Source organism: Diachasmimorpha longicaudata, chromosome 4, assembly GCF_034640455.1.
Source record: "Diachasmimorpha longicaudata isolate KC_UGA_2023 chromosome 4, iyDiaLong2, whole genome shotgun sequence".
Lineage (NCBI taxonomy): Eukaryota > Metazoa > Arthropoda > Insecta > Hymenoptera > Braconidae > Diachasmimorpha > Diachasmimorpha longicaudata.
This window is the reverse complement of record NC_087228.1, coordinates 11,522,951-11,540,823: the sequence shown is the minus strand read 5'-3', so window position 1 is coordinate 11,540,823 and position 17,873 is coordinate 11,522,951. Positions and strand designations below refer to the sequence as shown.

At 31.5% G+C, this 17,873-nt stretch overlaps 2 protein-coding genes and 2 long non-coding RNA genes across 8 annotated transcripts; 1 reads left to right on the top strand and 3 right to left on the bottom strand.

Annotated features, from left to right (window-relative positions):
* Positions 1-7,607: 7,607 nt before the first annotated feature.
* On the bottom strand, positions 7,608-8,827 carry LOC135161336 (endocuticle structural glycoprotein SgAbd-1). The gene is made up of 3 exons (XM_064118811.1): positions 8,668-8,827; positions 8,441-8,577; positions 7,608-8,127 (listed from the first exon to the last, which is right to left on the bottom strand). The coding sequence occupies exons 1-3, from the start codon at positions 8,677-8,679 to the stop codon at positions 7,839-7,841; spliced, it is 438 nt and encodes a 145-aa protein (XP_063974881.1). The 5' UTR covers positions 8,680-8,827; the 3' UTR covers positions 7,608-7,838.
* Positions 8,828-9,216: 389 nt separating this feature from the next.
* On the bottom strand, positions 9,217-10,121 carry LOC135161512 (uncharacterized). The gene is made up of 3 exons (XR_010298783.1): positions 10,112-10,121; positions 9,948-10,028; positions 9,217-9,384 (listed from the first exon to the last, which is right to left on the bottom strand). It is a non-coding gene; the product is annotated as an uncharacterized LOC135161512 (long non-coding RNA).
* A 561-nt stretch (positions 10,122-10,682) lies between these two features.
* Positions 10,683-17,540, top strand: LOC135161511 (uncharacterized). Its single transcript, XR_010298782.1, has 2 exons — positions 10,683-10,974; positions 14,364-17,540. It is a non-coding gene; the product is annotated as an uncharacterized LOC135161511 (long non-coding RNA).
* Positions 11,334-15,448, bottom strand: LOC135161499 (uncharacterized). 5 transcript variants are annotated; one of them, XM_064119130.1, is made up of 11 exons: positions 15,381-15,448; positions 14,942-15,294; positions 14,682-14,851; positions 14,379-14,590; positions 13,957-14,311; positions 13,661-13,867; positions 13,440-13,559; positions 13,136-13,369; positions 12,770-12,971; positions 12,547-12,686; positions 11,334-12,451 (listed from the first exon to the last, which is right to left on the bottom strand). In XM_064119130.1, exons 1-11 carry the CDS (start codon positions 15,381-15,383, stop codon positions 11,484-11,486), a joined length of 2,964 nt encoding a protein of 987 aa, XP_063975200.1. In that variant the 5' UTR covers positions 15,384-15,448; the 3' UTR covers positions 11,334-11,483. The 5 variants fall into 5 exon arrangements, with proteins under 5 accessions (XP_063975200.1, XP_063975201.1, XP_063975203.1 ...); XM_064119131.1 differs by having other exon boundaries at positions 12,770-12,962; XM_064119132.1 differs by having other exon boundaries at positions 11,335-12,451; positions 12,770-12,947.
* Positions 17,541-17,873: the final 333 nt, after the last annotated feature.

Sequence of the window (17,873 nt, the reverse complement as noted above, 5' to 3'; positions counted from 1 at the left end):
AAAAATTTTAGTTTAACAGTTTTCAATACCGATAAAACTTTGACGGCTGATAACCCTGTCACGTCAGAAGATATATATATATATAAATATAAATAAATTAATTAATAATTATATATATATATATAATTATTAATTATATATTTAATTATTAATTTTTTTAGTTTATAATAAATCAAATATATATGTATATTATAATTTAATTTAAATTATTAATTAACAATAATAACTATAATTTTTATTAATTATTAAATAATTAAAATTAAAATTTTTATACTTCAAAATTATAATAAACTTCAATTAAAAACAAAATTAATTTTAAATTTTATACATTAATTTTAAATAAATTATTTTAAAATTTAAATTTTAAAACTTAATTTTAATTTTATAATAAAATATAAATAAATTAAAAATCTAATTAATTAATCATTTAATTAATTTTTTTTTTAATAAACTAGGATTAGATACCCTACTATTTAAACAAAATATTATATTAAAAAATTAAATGATAAATCACTAAATTTAAAAAATTTGACTGTATATTCTTTTTATTAGAGGAATATATTTATTAATAGATAATAAACTAAAAAAATCACTTAAATTATGTTTATATATTGTTGTTTAAAAATTTGATTTTAAAATAAAATAATTAAAATATTCATATAAATAATAATTCAAATCATAATATAACTAATATTTAAGAATAAAAGTATTACATTCTAAAAAAAATTATTTATAAAATTTTAATTTTATAAAAAAAAGAATTTAATATTAAAATTAATTTAATTAATTAAATTAAAAATAAAATTAATATAGGTAGATATCGCCCGTCATTCTCATAATTTGAGACAAGTCGTAACAAAGTAAAATTACTGGAAAGTAATTTTACAATTAAATTTTAGTTTATAAAAATTTAATATTTACAATATTAAGTTATACTTAGTATAAATTTAATTTCATAAATAAAATTATTATTTTAAAAAATCTCATTTTTAAAAAAATTATTTTTAAAAAATTTGTTAAATAAAAAAATTAATTAATTAACTTAATAAAAACTTTTAAAACTATTCCTTAAAAAAAAAAAGAAAAATTTTTTTTTACTTTTGTATCAGTATAAATTTTAAATTATAATTTTAAATCTCGAAATAAAAAAAATTAATTTAATTATAAATAAAATTTTAATTAATTTCAAAATTTAAATAAAATTTATAAAAAAAATTTAAGGGATAAACTTTAAATTTTATTTTTAAATATATATTAACATTTTAATAATTATAAAAATAAAAATAATTAATAATTATAAAAATATAATAATTTATAATCTTTTAAAAAAAAATTTTCTTTCTATTTTATTTTATATTAAATTATTATATAAAATAATTTAGATTAATTAAATCTTTAATTAATGAATTAGGCAACAATTATACCCATCTGTTTAACAAAAACATATTTTAAAGAATATTAATTTTAAATCAAATCTGCCCAATGATTATTAATTAAATGGCTGCAGAATCAATAACTGTACAAAGGTAGCATAATAATTTGGTTTCTAATTAAAACCTTGAATGAAGCATTTCATCAGGTATAAACTTTATAAATAAAATTATTTTAAATTTTTATTTAAGTAAAAAAACTTAAATTTATAAAAAAGACGACAAGACCCTATAGAATTTTATTTATTTAAAAATTTAATTTAATCTAAAATAATATTTAAATAAATTTTATTGGGGTAATAAAAAAATTCAACTAATTTTTTTTTAAATAAATAATAATTATTGAAACAAAATCTTAAAATTTAATTAAATTAGATTAATTTAATTAATATTATTAATTATTTATTTATTTTATTGTTTGATCTCGATTAACATTACCACGTATTCGTTATGATTTATTAATATATTTTTGTTCAATTTTTATACTACCTTTAATTTTTATTTTTTTTTGTTTATATTTATTAATAAAACTTACTATAGAATTAATCATTTTTTCAAGTATAAGACAATAGAAATTTTATTTCTATATTATATTTTCCTCCTTCCTACGTCCTTTACGTCTTTTACGTCCTTTTACACTTCGTCGACTATTTACCCATCGCCGAGAAACCGACCGTCGAATACTCTTACCGACAGCCTAGATATCGACGTGTGGAAAAAGTCACCCGCGCTCTAACCAATTACCGACATGGTTAAAAATTTTCCATCTTACGAATTTAACAGCTGACAATCCCGCAAAACATTAAAATCAATTGAAAAAACGCAATTTTTCACACGCATTGCTAAATATTCGTCTCACGCCATTTAATATCCATTAAAGCTATTTTCAAAATTGTTATTTCAACCATTTTCAATATGGTGCAAATTTAACAGCTGACAGCCCCGCAAAACATTAAAATCAATATTAAAAAAACGGAATTCTTCATACGTGTTGCTAAATATTCGACTCACACCATTTAATATCCATTAAAGCTATTTTAAAAAATTTTATTTTAACAATTTTCAATACTTACCTGTTTAACTGATAACAAACCCACAAAACATCAAAATCAATATAACAAAAACACTATTTTTCACACGCGTTGCTAAATATTCGTCTCACACCATTTAATATCCATTGAAGCTATTTTTAAAATTTTTATTTTAACTATTTTCAATACGGTAAAAGTTTGACGGCTGATAACCCTGTCACGTCATTACACTTCGTCGACTATTTACCCATCGCCGAGATACCGACCGTCTAATACTCTTACCGACAGACTAGTTATCGACGTGTGGAACAAGTCACCCGCGCTCTAACCAATTACCGACATTGGTTCAAAATTTTCCATATGTTACCAATTTAACACCTGACAACCCCGCAAAACATTAAAATCATTTTAAAAAAACTCAATTTTTCACACGCTTTGCTAAATATTCGTCTCACACGATGGAATATCCATTAAAGCTATTTTCAAAATTTTTATTTCACCCATTTTCAATACCTTCTGAATTTAACACCTGACAACCCGACAAAAAATTTTTATCAATTTTAAAAACCCTATTTTTCACACGCCTTGCTAAGTATTCCTTCATTTAAACCCTCTTGTGACATTCTTACGACTTTATTCTGACTAACTGTTGCAAAACCTAGCTTCTAACTCTCTCTTCTCAATCTCTATCCATAAAAATATCCTCACCAGTCTAACCATATTATTGCAAAGGTAAACAAATCTAGTCTGAAGGGTGACAAGTTTCGCAGGGCCACCAATTTCTTGACTGACACCATCTAGCGAAACCCTTACAACTTCATTATGACTAGGCTTTGCAAAACTTCGCTTCTAACTCTCTCTCTCTTCTCAATCTCTATTCATAAAAATATCCTAACCAGTCTAACAATATTATTGCAAAGGTAAACAAATCTAGTCTGAAGGGTGACAAGTTTCGCAGGGCCACCAATTTCTTGACTGACACCATCTAGCGAAACCCTTACAACTTCATTATGACTAGGCTTTGCAAAACTTCGCTTCTAACTCTCTCTCTCTTCTCAATCTCTATTCATAAAAATATCCTAACCAGTCTAACAATATTATTGCAAAGGTAAACAAATCTAGTCTGAAGGGTGACAAGTTTCGCAGGGCCACCAATTTCTTGACTGACACCATCTAGCGAAACCCTTACAACTTCATTATGACTAGGCTTTGCAAAACTTCGCTTCTAACTCTCTCTATTCATAAAAACATGCTCACGCCATTTAATATCAATTCAAAAAAATTACAAATTTATATTTATACCATTAACTGTACCTTACAACTTTCACAGCGATCAACCCCCGGGTTCATCACTAAAATCCCCCACAAAAAAACCCAATTCTTTATCAGCCTTGTTAAATATTTCTCAGGCTCGATGAAATAGCAATGAAAAATACATTTTCAATTTATATTTCTCCCCATAACAGATGTTAAACATTTTTACTACCTTATCACTTTTACATTTAAATGCTCCTCCCCCCGAGGTTCTCTTTACGGTTATTCATCATTTGTGAGAAATCATTTACAATGCAAATTACTAAATTCCGACTAACAAATATCCACCTGTCAAGCTAACCATCCCACTCAATTATTTTTTTACTAATTATTCATTTCATCGTGAAAAAGCTTTCTTCAAATATTCATTTCTTATAATTTACCATTCCACCCAAACTAGCCGCCGCATATACTAAACCTCCGCATTCAATTCAATGCGTCGAGGCTTGTCCAAAAAATATTTTCCACCCCTATATAATACACGATGGCTCAATTGGTCAACACGATTCGTCGGAATCAGACACCTTTTCCTCGCTGTCCAACTCCGACGGAACAAAACCCCGGGGGCTCCGACAAGGAGGCCGTCGAATTCTGGACGGCCCCCCCGTCTTCATTCCCCTCCACCCTCAATTTACGCGCTTTTTACCGCCCAATATACAGGACATATACAAAACGGGACTCCACGTCGCACTTCACCACAGTCAAGTACGACGGGTAATTCAGGATACAGGTCGCACTCCGACGGGTATCATCAATAATGCACGTCCGAGTCCGACGGATAAAGTGCGGGATCTGACGGCGGCCGCTGAATTCTACAGCAACGCCCGTCTTCATTTCCCACCGCGCCCCCCCCCCCAAAAAACACCCCTTCCTACAACCCCCAGTATATGTGACAGCTGAGTCCAACAATCCATGACAAATTACAAAAATTGATTTTTCAACAAAGTTTTTTCACCATTTTATTTTTACTGACGACACAAAAAAATTATATAAAACCCAATTAAGAGCTAATTCTCTAATTAATTCAAAAATCCCAACTCTGGCTAGCTTCACTTTATTAATTAATTAATTTTAATTTCTCACAACTGATAAACGTACCTCTTATCCACTAGAAGCTCATCATGAGCATCGTTAAACATTTGTGACAAATAATTAAAAATTTATCACAATTGCTTAACATTAAATAAAAATTCTTTAATTTTTGACTCACCGAGATATCAACTGCAAACTGCAAACTGCATACTGCAAACTGTCGCCTGCTGTTGAACGCTGTCTCAGCATTCCTCCTTTTCCACAGCTCACTTCACATTAAAAAAAAAAAAAAACAAATTACAAAAATTGATTTTTCAACAAAGCTTTTTCACCATTTTATTTTTACTGACGACACAAAAAAATTATATAAAACCCAATTAAGAGCTAATTCTCTAATTAATTCAAAAACCCCGACTCTGGCTAGCTTCACTTTATTAATTAATTAATTTTAATTTCTCACAACTGATAAACGTACCTCTTATCCACTAGAAGCTCATCATGAGCATCGTTAAACATTTGTGACAAATAATTAACAATTCCAAAAAAAAAAACTCTTTTCTATACTAATATCAGCTTTATGCTACTCATTAACCTTCTTAAAAATTTATCACAAATGATTAACTTTAAATAAAAATTCTCTAATTATTGACTCACCGGGATAACTGCAATGTGTCGCCTGCTGTCGAATGCTGTCTCAGCATTCCTCCTTTTCCACAGCTCACTTCAACAATTCACATTAAAAAAAAAAAAAAAAAAACACTGACTATCCACCACCAAAAAAACACTGCTCACTTAATATTCCACCTGATTTCTCACTAACCAATTAACCATTTAATTATGCCACAATTCAAACAACAGGCACACACTTTCTTAGGCCACTGTATTTACAACCCGACTCATTATTTTTTAAATTAAAATTCTAAACATTTTTAAACAAATTACGCCTTTTTACCGGCCCACCGACAACCACGAACGCGCACAACTACCCCCTCCCCCCCTCGATCCCTTCGCCCCACTAGTCACTCCCGTATTTCCACTCCACAATTAAACATTTTATTATTTAAAAAAATTTAACGCAATGCACACACTTTTTTACGCCAATCCATACCTCACTCATCATTTTTTTAATTAAAATTTTAAACAAATTACACCGACGCACCAACAACCACCAACGCGCACAACTGCCCCCCCCCCCCCCAACCCTTTGCCACTCAAGTCTGTAGATACGCTACGTATTTTTCATTCCTCCATTTTCCATTTTATTATTTTAAAAATGTCACTCAACAAACACACCTTTCCAGGCCAATGCATTTACACGCAATTTACCACTTTTTTTTAACCAACAATTTGTCCAATTATTTAATTTAACAGGTTACGCGTCATCACCAAGCCGCCGACAAGCACCAACACGCACGGCTGCCCCGCCTCGCCGCACCATCCCTTTGCCGCCCAAGTCTGTAGAGACACTCCTTATTTTTCATTCGTCCATTAACTGTTCAATTATTTTTCAAAATTGTCACTAAATTCACACACTTTTCTGGGCCAATGCATTCACACCCAATTTAATAGTTTTTTAATGAAAATTTCCGGCATAATTAGGCCTCATCTCACAAGCACGGACACGTACGTACGGCTGCCTCCCCTCGCCGCACCATCCCTTCGTCCCCCAGCTCTCTGGAGACGCTCCCCATTTCTCAACTGTCCATTTAGCATTTTATTATTTTAAAAAATGTCATTCAATGCACAAACTTTCCTGGGCCAATCCATTTACACCCAATGTACCACTTTTTTTATCAATATTTCACTATTTATTTAATAAATTAGGCGTCATCACCATGCCGCCAACAAACACGAACGGCTGCCCCCCCCCCTCGCCGCACCATCCATTCGTCTCCCAGCTCTGTGGAGACGCTACTCGTTTTTCAGTCCATTTAGCATTTTATTATTTTAAAAAAAGTCATTCAATGCACACACTTTCCTGGGCCAATCCATTTACACCCAATGTACCAGTTTTTTTAGCAACAATTTGGCCAATTATTTAGCAAATTAGGCCTCATCACCAACGAGCCACGCCCAAGCGTCCTCATGCTCACTTCCCACAAATCCCTTCACTATTTACTATTAAACTTTCAAAAACAATATTCACTATATTAATTACACGCCCCGAAACTATTTCCATTTAATTAAAGACTTTAATAATCTAAACTCCACATTTTATTAAATAAATTAGGCAAAATACGCAAAACACCAGCACAGACATACGGTACAGCCGCCATCTCCCAGCATACTGACGCCACGTAACCCAGTCAGGCCTGTCGGCGCGCGCCTGCCTAGCAACAGTAGCTGCGCAAGGGATCTGCGCATGAAACTCACTAGCGCTTTCCCCACCCTTCGCACGGCTAGGGACTTTTTCCTTGGCGGATCATTTCAAATTCCACTACTCTCATCAGTTCAATAAAGTGAAAAACACATAAATCCAACCTTACATTTACGAGAATGCCTTTAAAAGGTAGATTGCAAATTTTTTTTCAATCACTAGGGTCTCATACAATTTAATAGTCAATAGTCAAACGCATAACCATAATCAATTCAGCAATTAAATTTTCAGGTACATGTAATTACAAGGTATAGAAATTTCTCAATAACCAAAAATTACATGAATTGTTTTTTTCTTAATGACAATTTCATTCAAGTACCATATAATTGAATATTAAGAAAATTGCCATAAATCCAGGCGAAAACGCGATTCATTCAATAAATAAATTAATAAATGGGGGATGAAGAAAATCAATATTAAAAGTAAGAGACAAATTGAAGTTTATTGGAAGCACATTTTCAGAATTCAACAATTCTTCTTGTTAATTCACATGAATATAAACAAATAAGCAAGTTATAAACGATTCATCATTTATCCAATCGGTAATCTTTTCATTCGTTCGATGCATCTCATCGAACTAGGCTTGGCAATATAGTTTATCATTCTTCTTTTTACCTGTCTATTCATTTATTCGCCACTTTTTTCCATTGTTATTTATTTGCCTTGCCCATAATATCTTCTATTGTATGGGTCCTCTTCTTCAGGATGAGCTGCATTATAGGCCAAGGCCCGTTCAATTGCAGCTGGAATTGGTGGTGGAGTTGGTAAATGGGCGCCATTCGCTTGAAAACCATTTTCATCAGCTTGATAAGTAACCAAGATTGGTGTCCCATCAGGTGCTGTGTAACTATATTGCCCTCGAACAACTTCCGCCTGTCCTGCACCTCCAACATTCTTTGGTTGTCCTTGTTCAGCTACTGATATCCCATTTTCAGTGTCGTAACTTCAACACAATTAAAATAATACATTTTTCATAATGCCTTTCTTATCATAACCATTATTTCCCACTCATTCCCACGCTGATGAATAACAAACAAGACAAATAATCAACACCACAAAACATGCTAAATCAAAATCCTTTTCTGCAATCATGTATAATGATGCATTAGTTATGTAATGCTATTGTACTGCTAGGAAAAGGAAAATAACTAATTGATCAACTAGTATTATCTTTATCACTTGAACATTGCCATCCACGTATTAACAAATAATATTAATATAACATAACAAAATAACAAATAATTAAATACATTTACCTGAAAGCATATGAACCGCCGAAATCTTGATCATGGCTTTGGCGTAAAATTGCAAACCGTCGACCATAATAGTCAGGATTGTATTGAGGATATTTCAATTGTCCTTCAACCATCAACACCACGCCGAAAAATAACATCTATACAAAAAAAAACAATTTAATTCCATAGAAAGCATACCTAATAGATCATATATCAATTTCAGTAAAAACTATTCCTTATACACTCACAAGCCTCTTCATATTAAATCAAATATATAAAAATTAAATCAATAAATAGAACAAATAACACAACAAGAGAAGAGTAGCTAACTGCACGTGAAAAACTTTATTTCCACCGGCAATGGAATAATCCTGTGTACCGTTTTCTCAGTGAATTTATACCAACTCGGTTACTCCCTACGCCGCTTCTTCCTTCTTAAGGCTCAATAATGTGAGACTCCGGAGGGGGATATGACGATGTAGATGAAATCAAATGTTGTATACACTCTTTTGCAAATCCAACATAGTAGTGTATCAAAGTATAATGCATACATTTACTTATTCGATATTCAAATGTGTGGTGGTCCATTCATTTCAATCGGCACGTCACATAAAATTTAGATCGGTTATGAATCCTCAAAGGGAGTGTTCCTTTCACTACGAAAGCTATTATACTGCCTTTGGTTATTGTTGCGACATAACTATGTAACAATTTAAACTCATCTTCCCAAGATTATTAATATATATATATATATATATATATATATTAAAAAAAAATTAAATAGCATATTTTATTAATTAACAAAATTGTCCTTTATTTCACAATTTACTAATCAGAAAATAAATCACATGGCATACCATTTTTCTTCGTCTTGTTCTTCATTGTTTGTAATTTGTATGTCCGGCTTGGGTGAACGGTGAATTTGATTCACGGTTCACGTCATTCAACCCAATTTTACGTAGCACCTAGAAACAACAAAAGGTGTTACGTTATAGCATTGGTCCAGAAGAGAATCGTATATGCCTTGACATTAAAAACCCCTCTTTACAATTCTAGTCAATATTCCTCTTGCATGCAGATGATTATGATGATGAGGCGGGGTTAGTGTGAAAGCTAGAGACTTGCAAGGTGTAACCTCCCAGTTATGCTTGACTATTGGCCAATTCACATGGCAACCTCCCTCAGAACCCTCAATTTACCAATAGTCTATTCATTGTTTTACCATTTTTTTTCTTCTACTTAAAAGCCAAAAGATATAAATATCATTGAGATTGAGGAGAACCAAGAAAGTGACAGTAATTTAACATAATCATTTTAATGCTTCAAATATTATTCCCAATGTTTTTAGTATTTTTTTCTATTGAGGTGCTCTTCACGTAATCGACTATTACCAACTCGATTACTATAATTAATTGATTGGATCGCCTCATTATAACTATAATAATTTACAACAAATAAGCACACATATATCGTTCAAGTGGAAAATTTTATTATGCCATCTTTTCGTAATTTGACCTATTGAAGATACCTTGTTAATATTCAAATTCCAATGATGGATTGTGGGCGTCACGAAGCACATTATCGCTATCTCACTTTCTTCAATAATTCCCTAAGAAAAACAATATATTAAAGCTAATAAAGATTCATTCAATTTTCTCAACTAATTAATTTATTGACATCATAAGACTGTACATTATTCACCAAATAACGAAATCTCAAAATATTTAATAAACAATAACTGGAATTTATTAGCGTTGATTAGCAAGTATGTACTCAATAGCTCGAGCAATTTGGGCTGGCACTGCCGGAGCAACAGGAAGATGAGCTCCTTGTGGCTGGAATCCATTTTCGTTGGCGATATAACTCACGGCAATAGGTGTACCATCAGGAGCACTGTACTCGAATTGTCCTTGGGCCACAACTGCCGGCACACCTTCTTCATTTACAGGCCCTGGGTGACCATCTTCGGAAACTTTAATTCCATTCGCAGTTTCGTACTTATAATTGTAAGAACCATCAGGTGATAAGTCTTGAGACTGGCCAATAATTGCAATTGCTTCCTGTTGAGCAAACGCAGTGGCCAAAACCGCTAGTAAAATTCCCTTAAAACAAAATTATTTCTTTCATTTCTTTGTAATTCTTTGCATTCTTCAAAATAATTAATTATTAGTCATAGCAATTTTCTCTTTTTCTTTCTATTATCACACCACCTCTAATTTAGTTAAAAATAATAAAAATAAAATTAACATTACCATTATAAACCTCATGATTTTTTCTTTTATCTTTAAGTTGTACGATACCAGGAGAACTTGTGATATGATTGGATTCTCTGATACATCTTTCAGCTATATATATACCAGCGGCGGTCTACAATATTTTCTCTTTGGCGTACTCAAAAACATTATAGAAGAGGGGATTCTGCCAAAATTTATGGATGACTGACCTTTAGGCATCCATTGAAATTCTTCTCTTGACGCAACATCTATCACTACATTCCAAACCCAAAAGCTAATACCAGCGGTTATTAGATAAACATTATCAGATTATCCAACCAAGTAAGTACACACCTTCCAAATGATTATTAAAATTAACACAGCATTAATCAATTCAAAAATATACGAACAAAATACTCAATAACTCATCTTACGAATAAATACCCATCAATGTCGAGTTTAAGAAATCCTTTTTTATGGTTTCTACTTAAAAAATTTGGATTGACAAATTTAATTAAACTACCTATCTAATATAATATTCACTAACACAATATAAAAAATATGAAGGAATTTATTGAGAAAAAAAAACATGATTTAGTGGTTATACACGGGATACCACACTGATGTCGTAATCATTGATTCTTTCGAAAATACCTATAATCCCATACCGAATCGATAAAAACACAAAACTTAAAGTTCAAATTGATAATAAAGGTCAAATATCAATGATCAGTAATTTTTTTATTTAGCAACTTTACATTATTTATTCAATTTCAATGAAATCATAATGTATATAAACTTAACAAAGAACAAAAAATAAGATCCATATTGTTGTAATATTATAATCATAGTCATTTCGTAAATCCATCGTCGCTGGATCTCCATCCACGCATAAGATTGAAAAAATTTGCTTGATAACTTAAGCGTTCGGATCTTGTAGTATAATATTTTGAAGGGCCAAAGAGAGTAGCAGTCGATTGAATGGCTCCAACCAAGTTATTATTAGCATTAGTGGTAGTAGTATTATTTCGCCTTGCTAAGAATGCCTCCAATATTTTAATACTTTCATACAAACTCTCAGTATCACAATTACTATATTGACGATATTTCCGGTGATTATTTTTACATACAATAGGGTGGCTCATTATTTTTGATGTTTTAACAGGCGTATTAGATAAAGTACTATCACTTGTACAGCTAAATATACTGTTGTTATCCGCTGAAATAATTTCAAGATCATTTATATGTCCTCCATCTAAACTACGACATGGGCTAATGAAGGATAATTGAGTAAGGTAACTACTATCTTTAGAACATGTTGACGTTGTCCTAAATCGACCCTCATTTTTTGATATCGGTATCAGAGGGCGATTCATCATGGTATTCGATATGAGATTATTATTATGTGCATTCCATTTCTTACTACCAAATATTGTTGAACAGTCTCCATCATATTCATCTCCTTGCTTATATTTTAACACTGGAGACTCATTTGCACATCCGCAAGCACCATCACATGAACAAGTCAAATATTGTTGATGATCCTTATAAATGCTTTCTTGTTCGTCTAGTCCTATTGAGCTTTCGATATATCCGCCATTCATGTTTTTCCCAGCAACGCTCGAATTCGGCTGTGAAGAACAAGCTTCAACTTTTAGATTTCTACTGTATTTCCTTATATACACACCAACGGCTTCAGCATCAATAGATGTGGCTATTGATGAAATGCTCATTGATTCATCTGGGCCTGGTAAGGAACATTGCCGTTGCCAAACTCTACGTGTACGATTACCACGAAAATTCACTGGTACAGAGACATCTTCAATGAAAATAAACATTCATGTGTTATAATAAAGGAAAAAATACAATCTTTTTAATGTTTTTCAATACTATTGGGTTTAACTAAAAACTCACGGAGAACATTATTCCTTGATAGGACTGAATTTTTTAATAACGTCCCAGGTGGAGTGATATATGGTGGTGGTGGACTTTCAGGAACTCGTTGAATATTATTAGTTACGCTAATTGGTGCTGTTTCTATATTTCCGTTCACACTGATGTGTTTGTCCATGAGTAGCATAAAACAGATTAAAAATTATTGAAAAAAAATTATATATAATACAAATTAATAACTCACAATTGTTGATTTGGTGAACTTCGACTCCTAGATCCCCGATGTTCCATCTTTCTTTTCACTTTTTTTCTTCTCGATATTTCATTTTCAAAATCAACTTTCATTACTTCATCATAGCCAGGTGGAGCCTCATATATTGGTGGATCATCATTTACTGATATTTCATCAATTCTAGCACTATCTGAAATATCAAAAACTATCCAATCTAACGATGAGATAATATTGCAAAACTACACGGCATATTCACTTCATTCATCGTTAAAACCGCTCGACAAGTGAAGCAATTCCAACTCTTCATCACTTCTCTATTATAATTCCCAGTCATTATCAAAATATTTCACTAATAATAATAGTAAAAAAAAATTATACCTAAAAGTTCACTAATCGTTTGCAATCGTGATTGAAGCTCTCTTTGTTGTCGCGCCCGAGCCCCCATTCGATATAAAAGAATTATCAGAGCAGATATAAGTACAATGAGACCTAGACTGCTGGCAACGAATACAAGTGTTGCTGTTTTCAAATCTGGATAGCGATCGATCTTTGGAAAATAATAATTCGCTTTATTTAGATGCCACTTTCTATCTTGAGGTTCCTCCTGCCAAACTAATTGAAAATTTACAAGACATATAACAGATAATGTATGAAAAATAAGATAGAATGAAAAATATTTTACCTCTAAAGCAAGTGGCAGGTTCATCACTATTATCCCCACAATGATCAAATCCATCACAATTTAATTGACTGGGAATACATCGGTGGTTGTGACATAAAAAGTCCGAGCTCGAGAAACAATCTATAATACAAAAATATCATCATCAGGTCATCAGTAATATCTCATAATAAGTAAGAGGGATGTCCAAAGGGTCCAAAGAAAATTATTGACTGATAATCTACCCATGTATCCAAATGCAGTATAAGCAATCGCCACTCTGGATGTTGTACTGAATGCACCCCGAAGACTAACATGAAATCCACTAGTAATCGGTGCAATATGTTCTCTCTTTCTAGCTAATTGACCTTGGCCAGCAGGATGTCTGAATATCTCAAGGGGTAATAGAGCCGATGTGGGCCCCTGTCTTATAATTAATTCTGTATTCCCAGCTGAATAATAATAATAATAACAATAATAATAAAACTTCCATCTTTGATGCATATTCATGCTTTAAAAACTTCGGCCAAGTATAACCCACCCATATTAACAAAGGTGATGACTTTAATGTACATGTGGGTCTTCATATGTAAAAAGTTCTTAGGTGGACGAATAAGCCATACGCAGTCATACGTCTTTACTCCTTGATTAACCATATCCATCATAGTAATAGTACCACCAAGATTCTCTACATAACCACCGCAGTCTGTTATCGGTTGTACTGAGTTTTCATATGAATGACCAATGACGTAGGAGTAAAATGCCTTGTAACCCAGCCCAGTACCACCATTAGCATAAAATCTGATTAATAATGATGGCCCGGAGCTCACAATTATGGGTGGTCGAAATCTAGCACCACTGCTCACATCCAAGCGCTGTCCATTCCAATCATAAAACTGCACATAAATGAAAAATGTCAATTCCATGTATGTACGTACATTTTTTAAGCGTTTATTACTTCACCTCAATAATGGAGACAGTTGCTAATTGGAAGTCGCTAAAAAGTACTCGAACCCTGCACGAAGGAGATGGAGATGGACAAGTAATTACGTACTCTAAACCCAAATCCCTTGGATATCTAGCCGGGAAAAATGGTGATGTCAAGATACCGCCTAAGGTTTCATTATTACCTTTAAGAATTTTACTGTCTGGGGCCTTCAAATGAACACGATTTCCTTTAAAAACAAGAATGTCAATGGAATTATATATGGATATTTCAATGTCTAGTCAATTTCACCTGGAATACTATGAAATTATCAGACTTACTTTCGGCAATATATTCAAGCATAAAGGCATTTTTGTGAGATTGAGAATAAAGAAATGTAATAGATACAGTTCTAGTATTCGATCTGTATACAATGGGAGTATAGATGCCGCAAAAAGATGTTCCAGATATGTCATCGTAAGGTGGTTCCGATATCCAAACGTAGTCACATCTATTTTCACAATTGTAATAAATATTAATAGTGAATACAAATAACTTTCACCGAAATTCATATAACAATGATAATGGAAGTGAGACTTACCTACAAGGACTGTCCAATACGATGCCAATGTCACTACAGGAATTAGGTAAATCAATGTTTTTAAATGTTACAACTATTGCACATGAAGGGCACGTAACTAACTCTAAACTGCACTGATCATGAGAATTGTTTGCCATATACTGTCGTAATTGTGATGTGCTTGCTTGTAATTTAACAGAACTCCTTATGAATGACATATTTTTGGCATACAGCACACCCTGTTCACCAAGCTCCAAATATAAACGACGTCCATTATGATGACCGCATATATCTTCGTTTCTTATAATATCGCAACGTATAATAGTTATAGTGCAATATACCACTATGAGAGCTTGCTTTATGAGTACTGCCACCTTAAATATTATAAATGTAAAATTATTATCTATATTTAAAACTATCACTACAGTCGGCGGACTGCTACAATTTTTGAAAATCATACCATTATGACTGGAGAACATATCCGAGCTAGTCATAGAAGACCAGTCTCGTCTGCTTTCTAGGAGAAACCTACAATGAACTTCCAGTATAATATTATTAGGGCGAACATTACGTCTTTTCTCTCTTGTATATTTCATTACTACATTTTTATGGTATCTTTTGCACGCGCCATTATTGTCCCTCATTCCATTGGAAATGGAATATAAACTTATATATCGCACCAACACTAATGAATAAACAGGAATTGCTATTACATCATACGGCCTTTTCTTCAACACAATGATTATATTTTTTATTGCAAGTTCATTAAAGAAATACATTTATATACATAAAAAATGTGTTGTCCCAATGATAATGATGATAATGATACAATAATGACAATAATAATAATAATAATAATAATAATAAACATAGCGTACACGTTGCTCTATTATTTAGCAATTTTATATTCATTTTTAAAACCTATATTATAATTCAATTATATGCTTGCTAATATTATATAATAATATATAGTACTTTTATGCAATGTATAGGAATGTTATCAGCCCTCCTTCATTATTCTTTTCTCATCGACATTAAGAATTATTCATATTACGACGTTTTTTACACCCGTGCAATGTAACAATAAACATTTATTCATTATATAAATAAGGAAATATGAATTCTTTCTCATAAAAAAGCATGATGAATTGTAGGCCTAGTAGTTTAGGGCATATCAAAACACAGCCTAGAATGTATCTATGATAATACATTCTACATGTTGCCGTTTAGTTATATTATCATAAAAATCATTTTTCAAGAATGGTAATTTCCTCCCATTCAAAATGTTCTACTACTTTATAATTTAAAAAAACAAACAAACATATGAGGAAAAACAAAATACAGAATAAATAATGTTGTACGGATATTTAAAAAAAAAATTAGTTTCCATTTAAATTTACTACTGAGTCAGTATAAACATGAAACCATTGAATTTTACTAGTCCATTTTAAATACGATGATTGCAATTGAAGCTGAAATTGACCAATTATAGCATTTGTGTGTAAAGCATTGATATTGCTATTTAAATATAGTAAAAATATTCAAACACGTGACGCCCCAGCTCGAAGAACAAAAATTAATCTCCATGATAAATCACCCATACATTATTACGCTATATTATGTTTCAATTACCACAATAAAACTGGAGTTTTTTACCGCTTAGTCTCTCAGTTATTTCTCCTGCCTCATATTTTTGTGGTATGTAGATTCTGAGTTATGACAATGTGGCAATATAATCAAGATATAATATATTCCAAAATTGCAATAATTTTCATGTTCTTTTTTATATATCATAATTAAATTTATCCACTGGCAATTGTTCAGCGTGTTTGCGATTATATTCCCTTGCTGGGATAAATGTTTTTCCATTTTTATTTGAAAAATCTGAGTGTAGATTTAGAATCTGAGTTCTAGATTACTTCTGTAATTTTTTTGGTTATTATTATTCTTATATATCAGTTGAAACATTAAATGTACAATATGTTTCTAAAGTGAAGAGCCGAGCATATGTTAATTCGTATTTATTTTGCGCTTATAAATGAAAACGAAAGCAGAAAAATTCAATATCTTCATTATTGGTTTTTGCAAAGGGAATTCAATCTGTACATTTCACACTATTTAACACCAATTATATTCAAGTCTTTGAAAAGGTATTGAACATTTTTTAAAGACAAAATATTCTCAACTCTTCGCTTTTCCAGCAATTACAATTCCGTAAATTTAATCCACTGTGAAACTATCCTCACACAACGAACACTTCCATTCGAACTGGATATTTAATATACTGTCTTATACATTATATACCTCCATTTTGTTGTGTTTAATATAGAATATATAAATTGGAACATATAATGTATATGGATGTAAAATATTTTACTCCTTCTTTTTCTTTTAACATTTATATCATCTGTAATTTCCTAAAATGCAATACACAAAAATAAATGCTCATTTTCCGATTACCATGTTTATTATTTATATTACTTTACGTCGCTTGTGACGATTTATTAACGTTACATCATATCAACAATTCAATTAGAAATTTTTTTACTTTTTTCATCTTTTCACATTTTTTTTTTGTTTTTTTTTTTTTTTTTTTTTACAAAGTAGGTATCACAAAATTCCACCAGCCTTTATAACGAGGATCAACTTAAGACAATGCCATACAGAAATTATTACAAATTCACTACAACAAGTCATCTTTATTCTCACTGATTAAAAATTCATGTTGTTCAAATAAGTGGAATTTAACTAAGGTAATTGAATAAAAATAATTTTTGTTCTCTGTAAAATGTATCATGAAATCTGTCGATACGCTAATATCAGCATTTACGTAACACGCGCAATATCTTTTCTATGAGATATTACAACGAATAATTATACTGGAATATTTATCGCTTCATACAATTTCACAACAATTGTCGATAATAGTAATAAAGATGAGCAAGAGACGAAA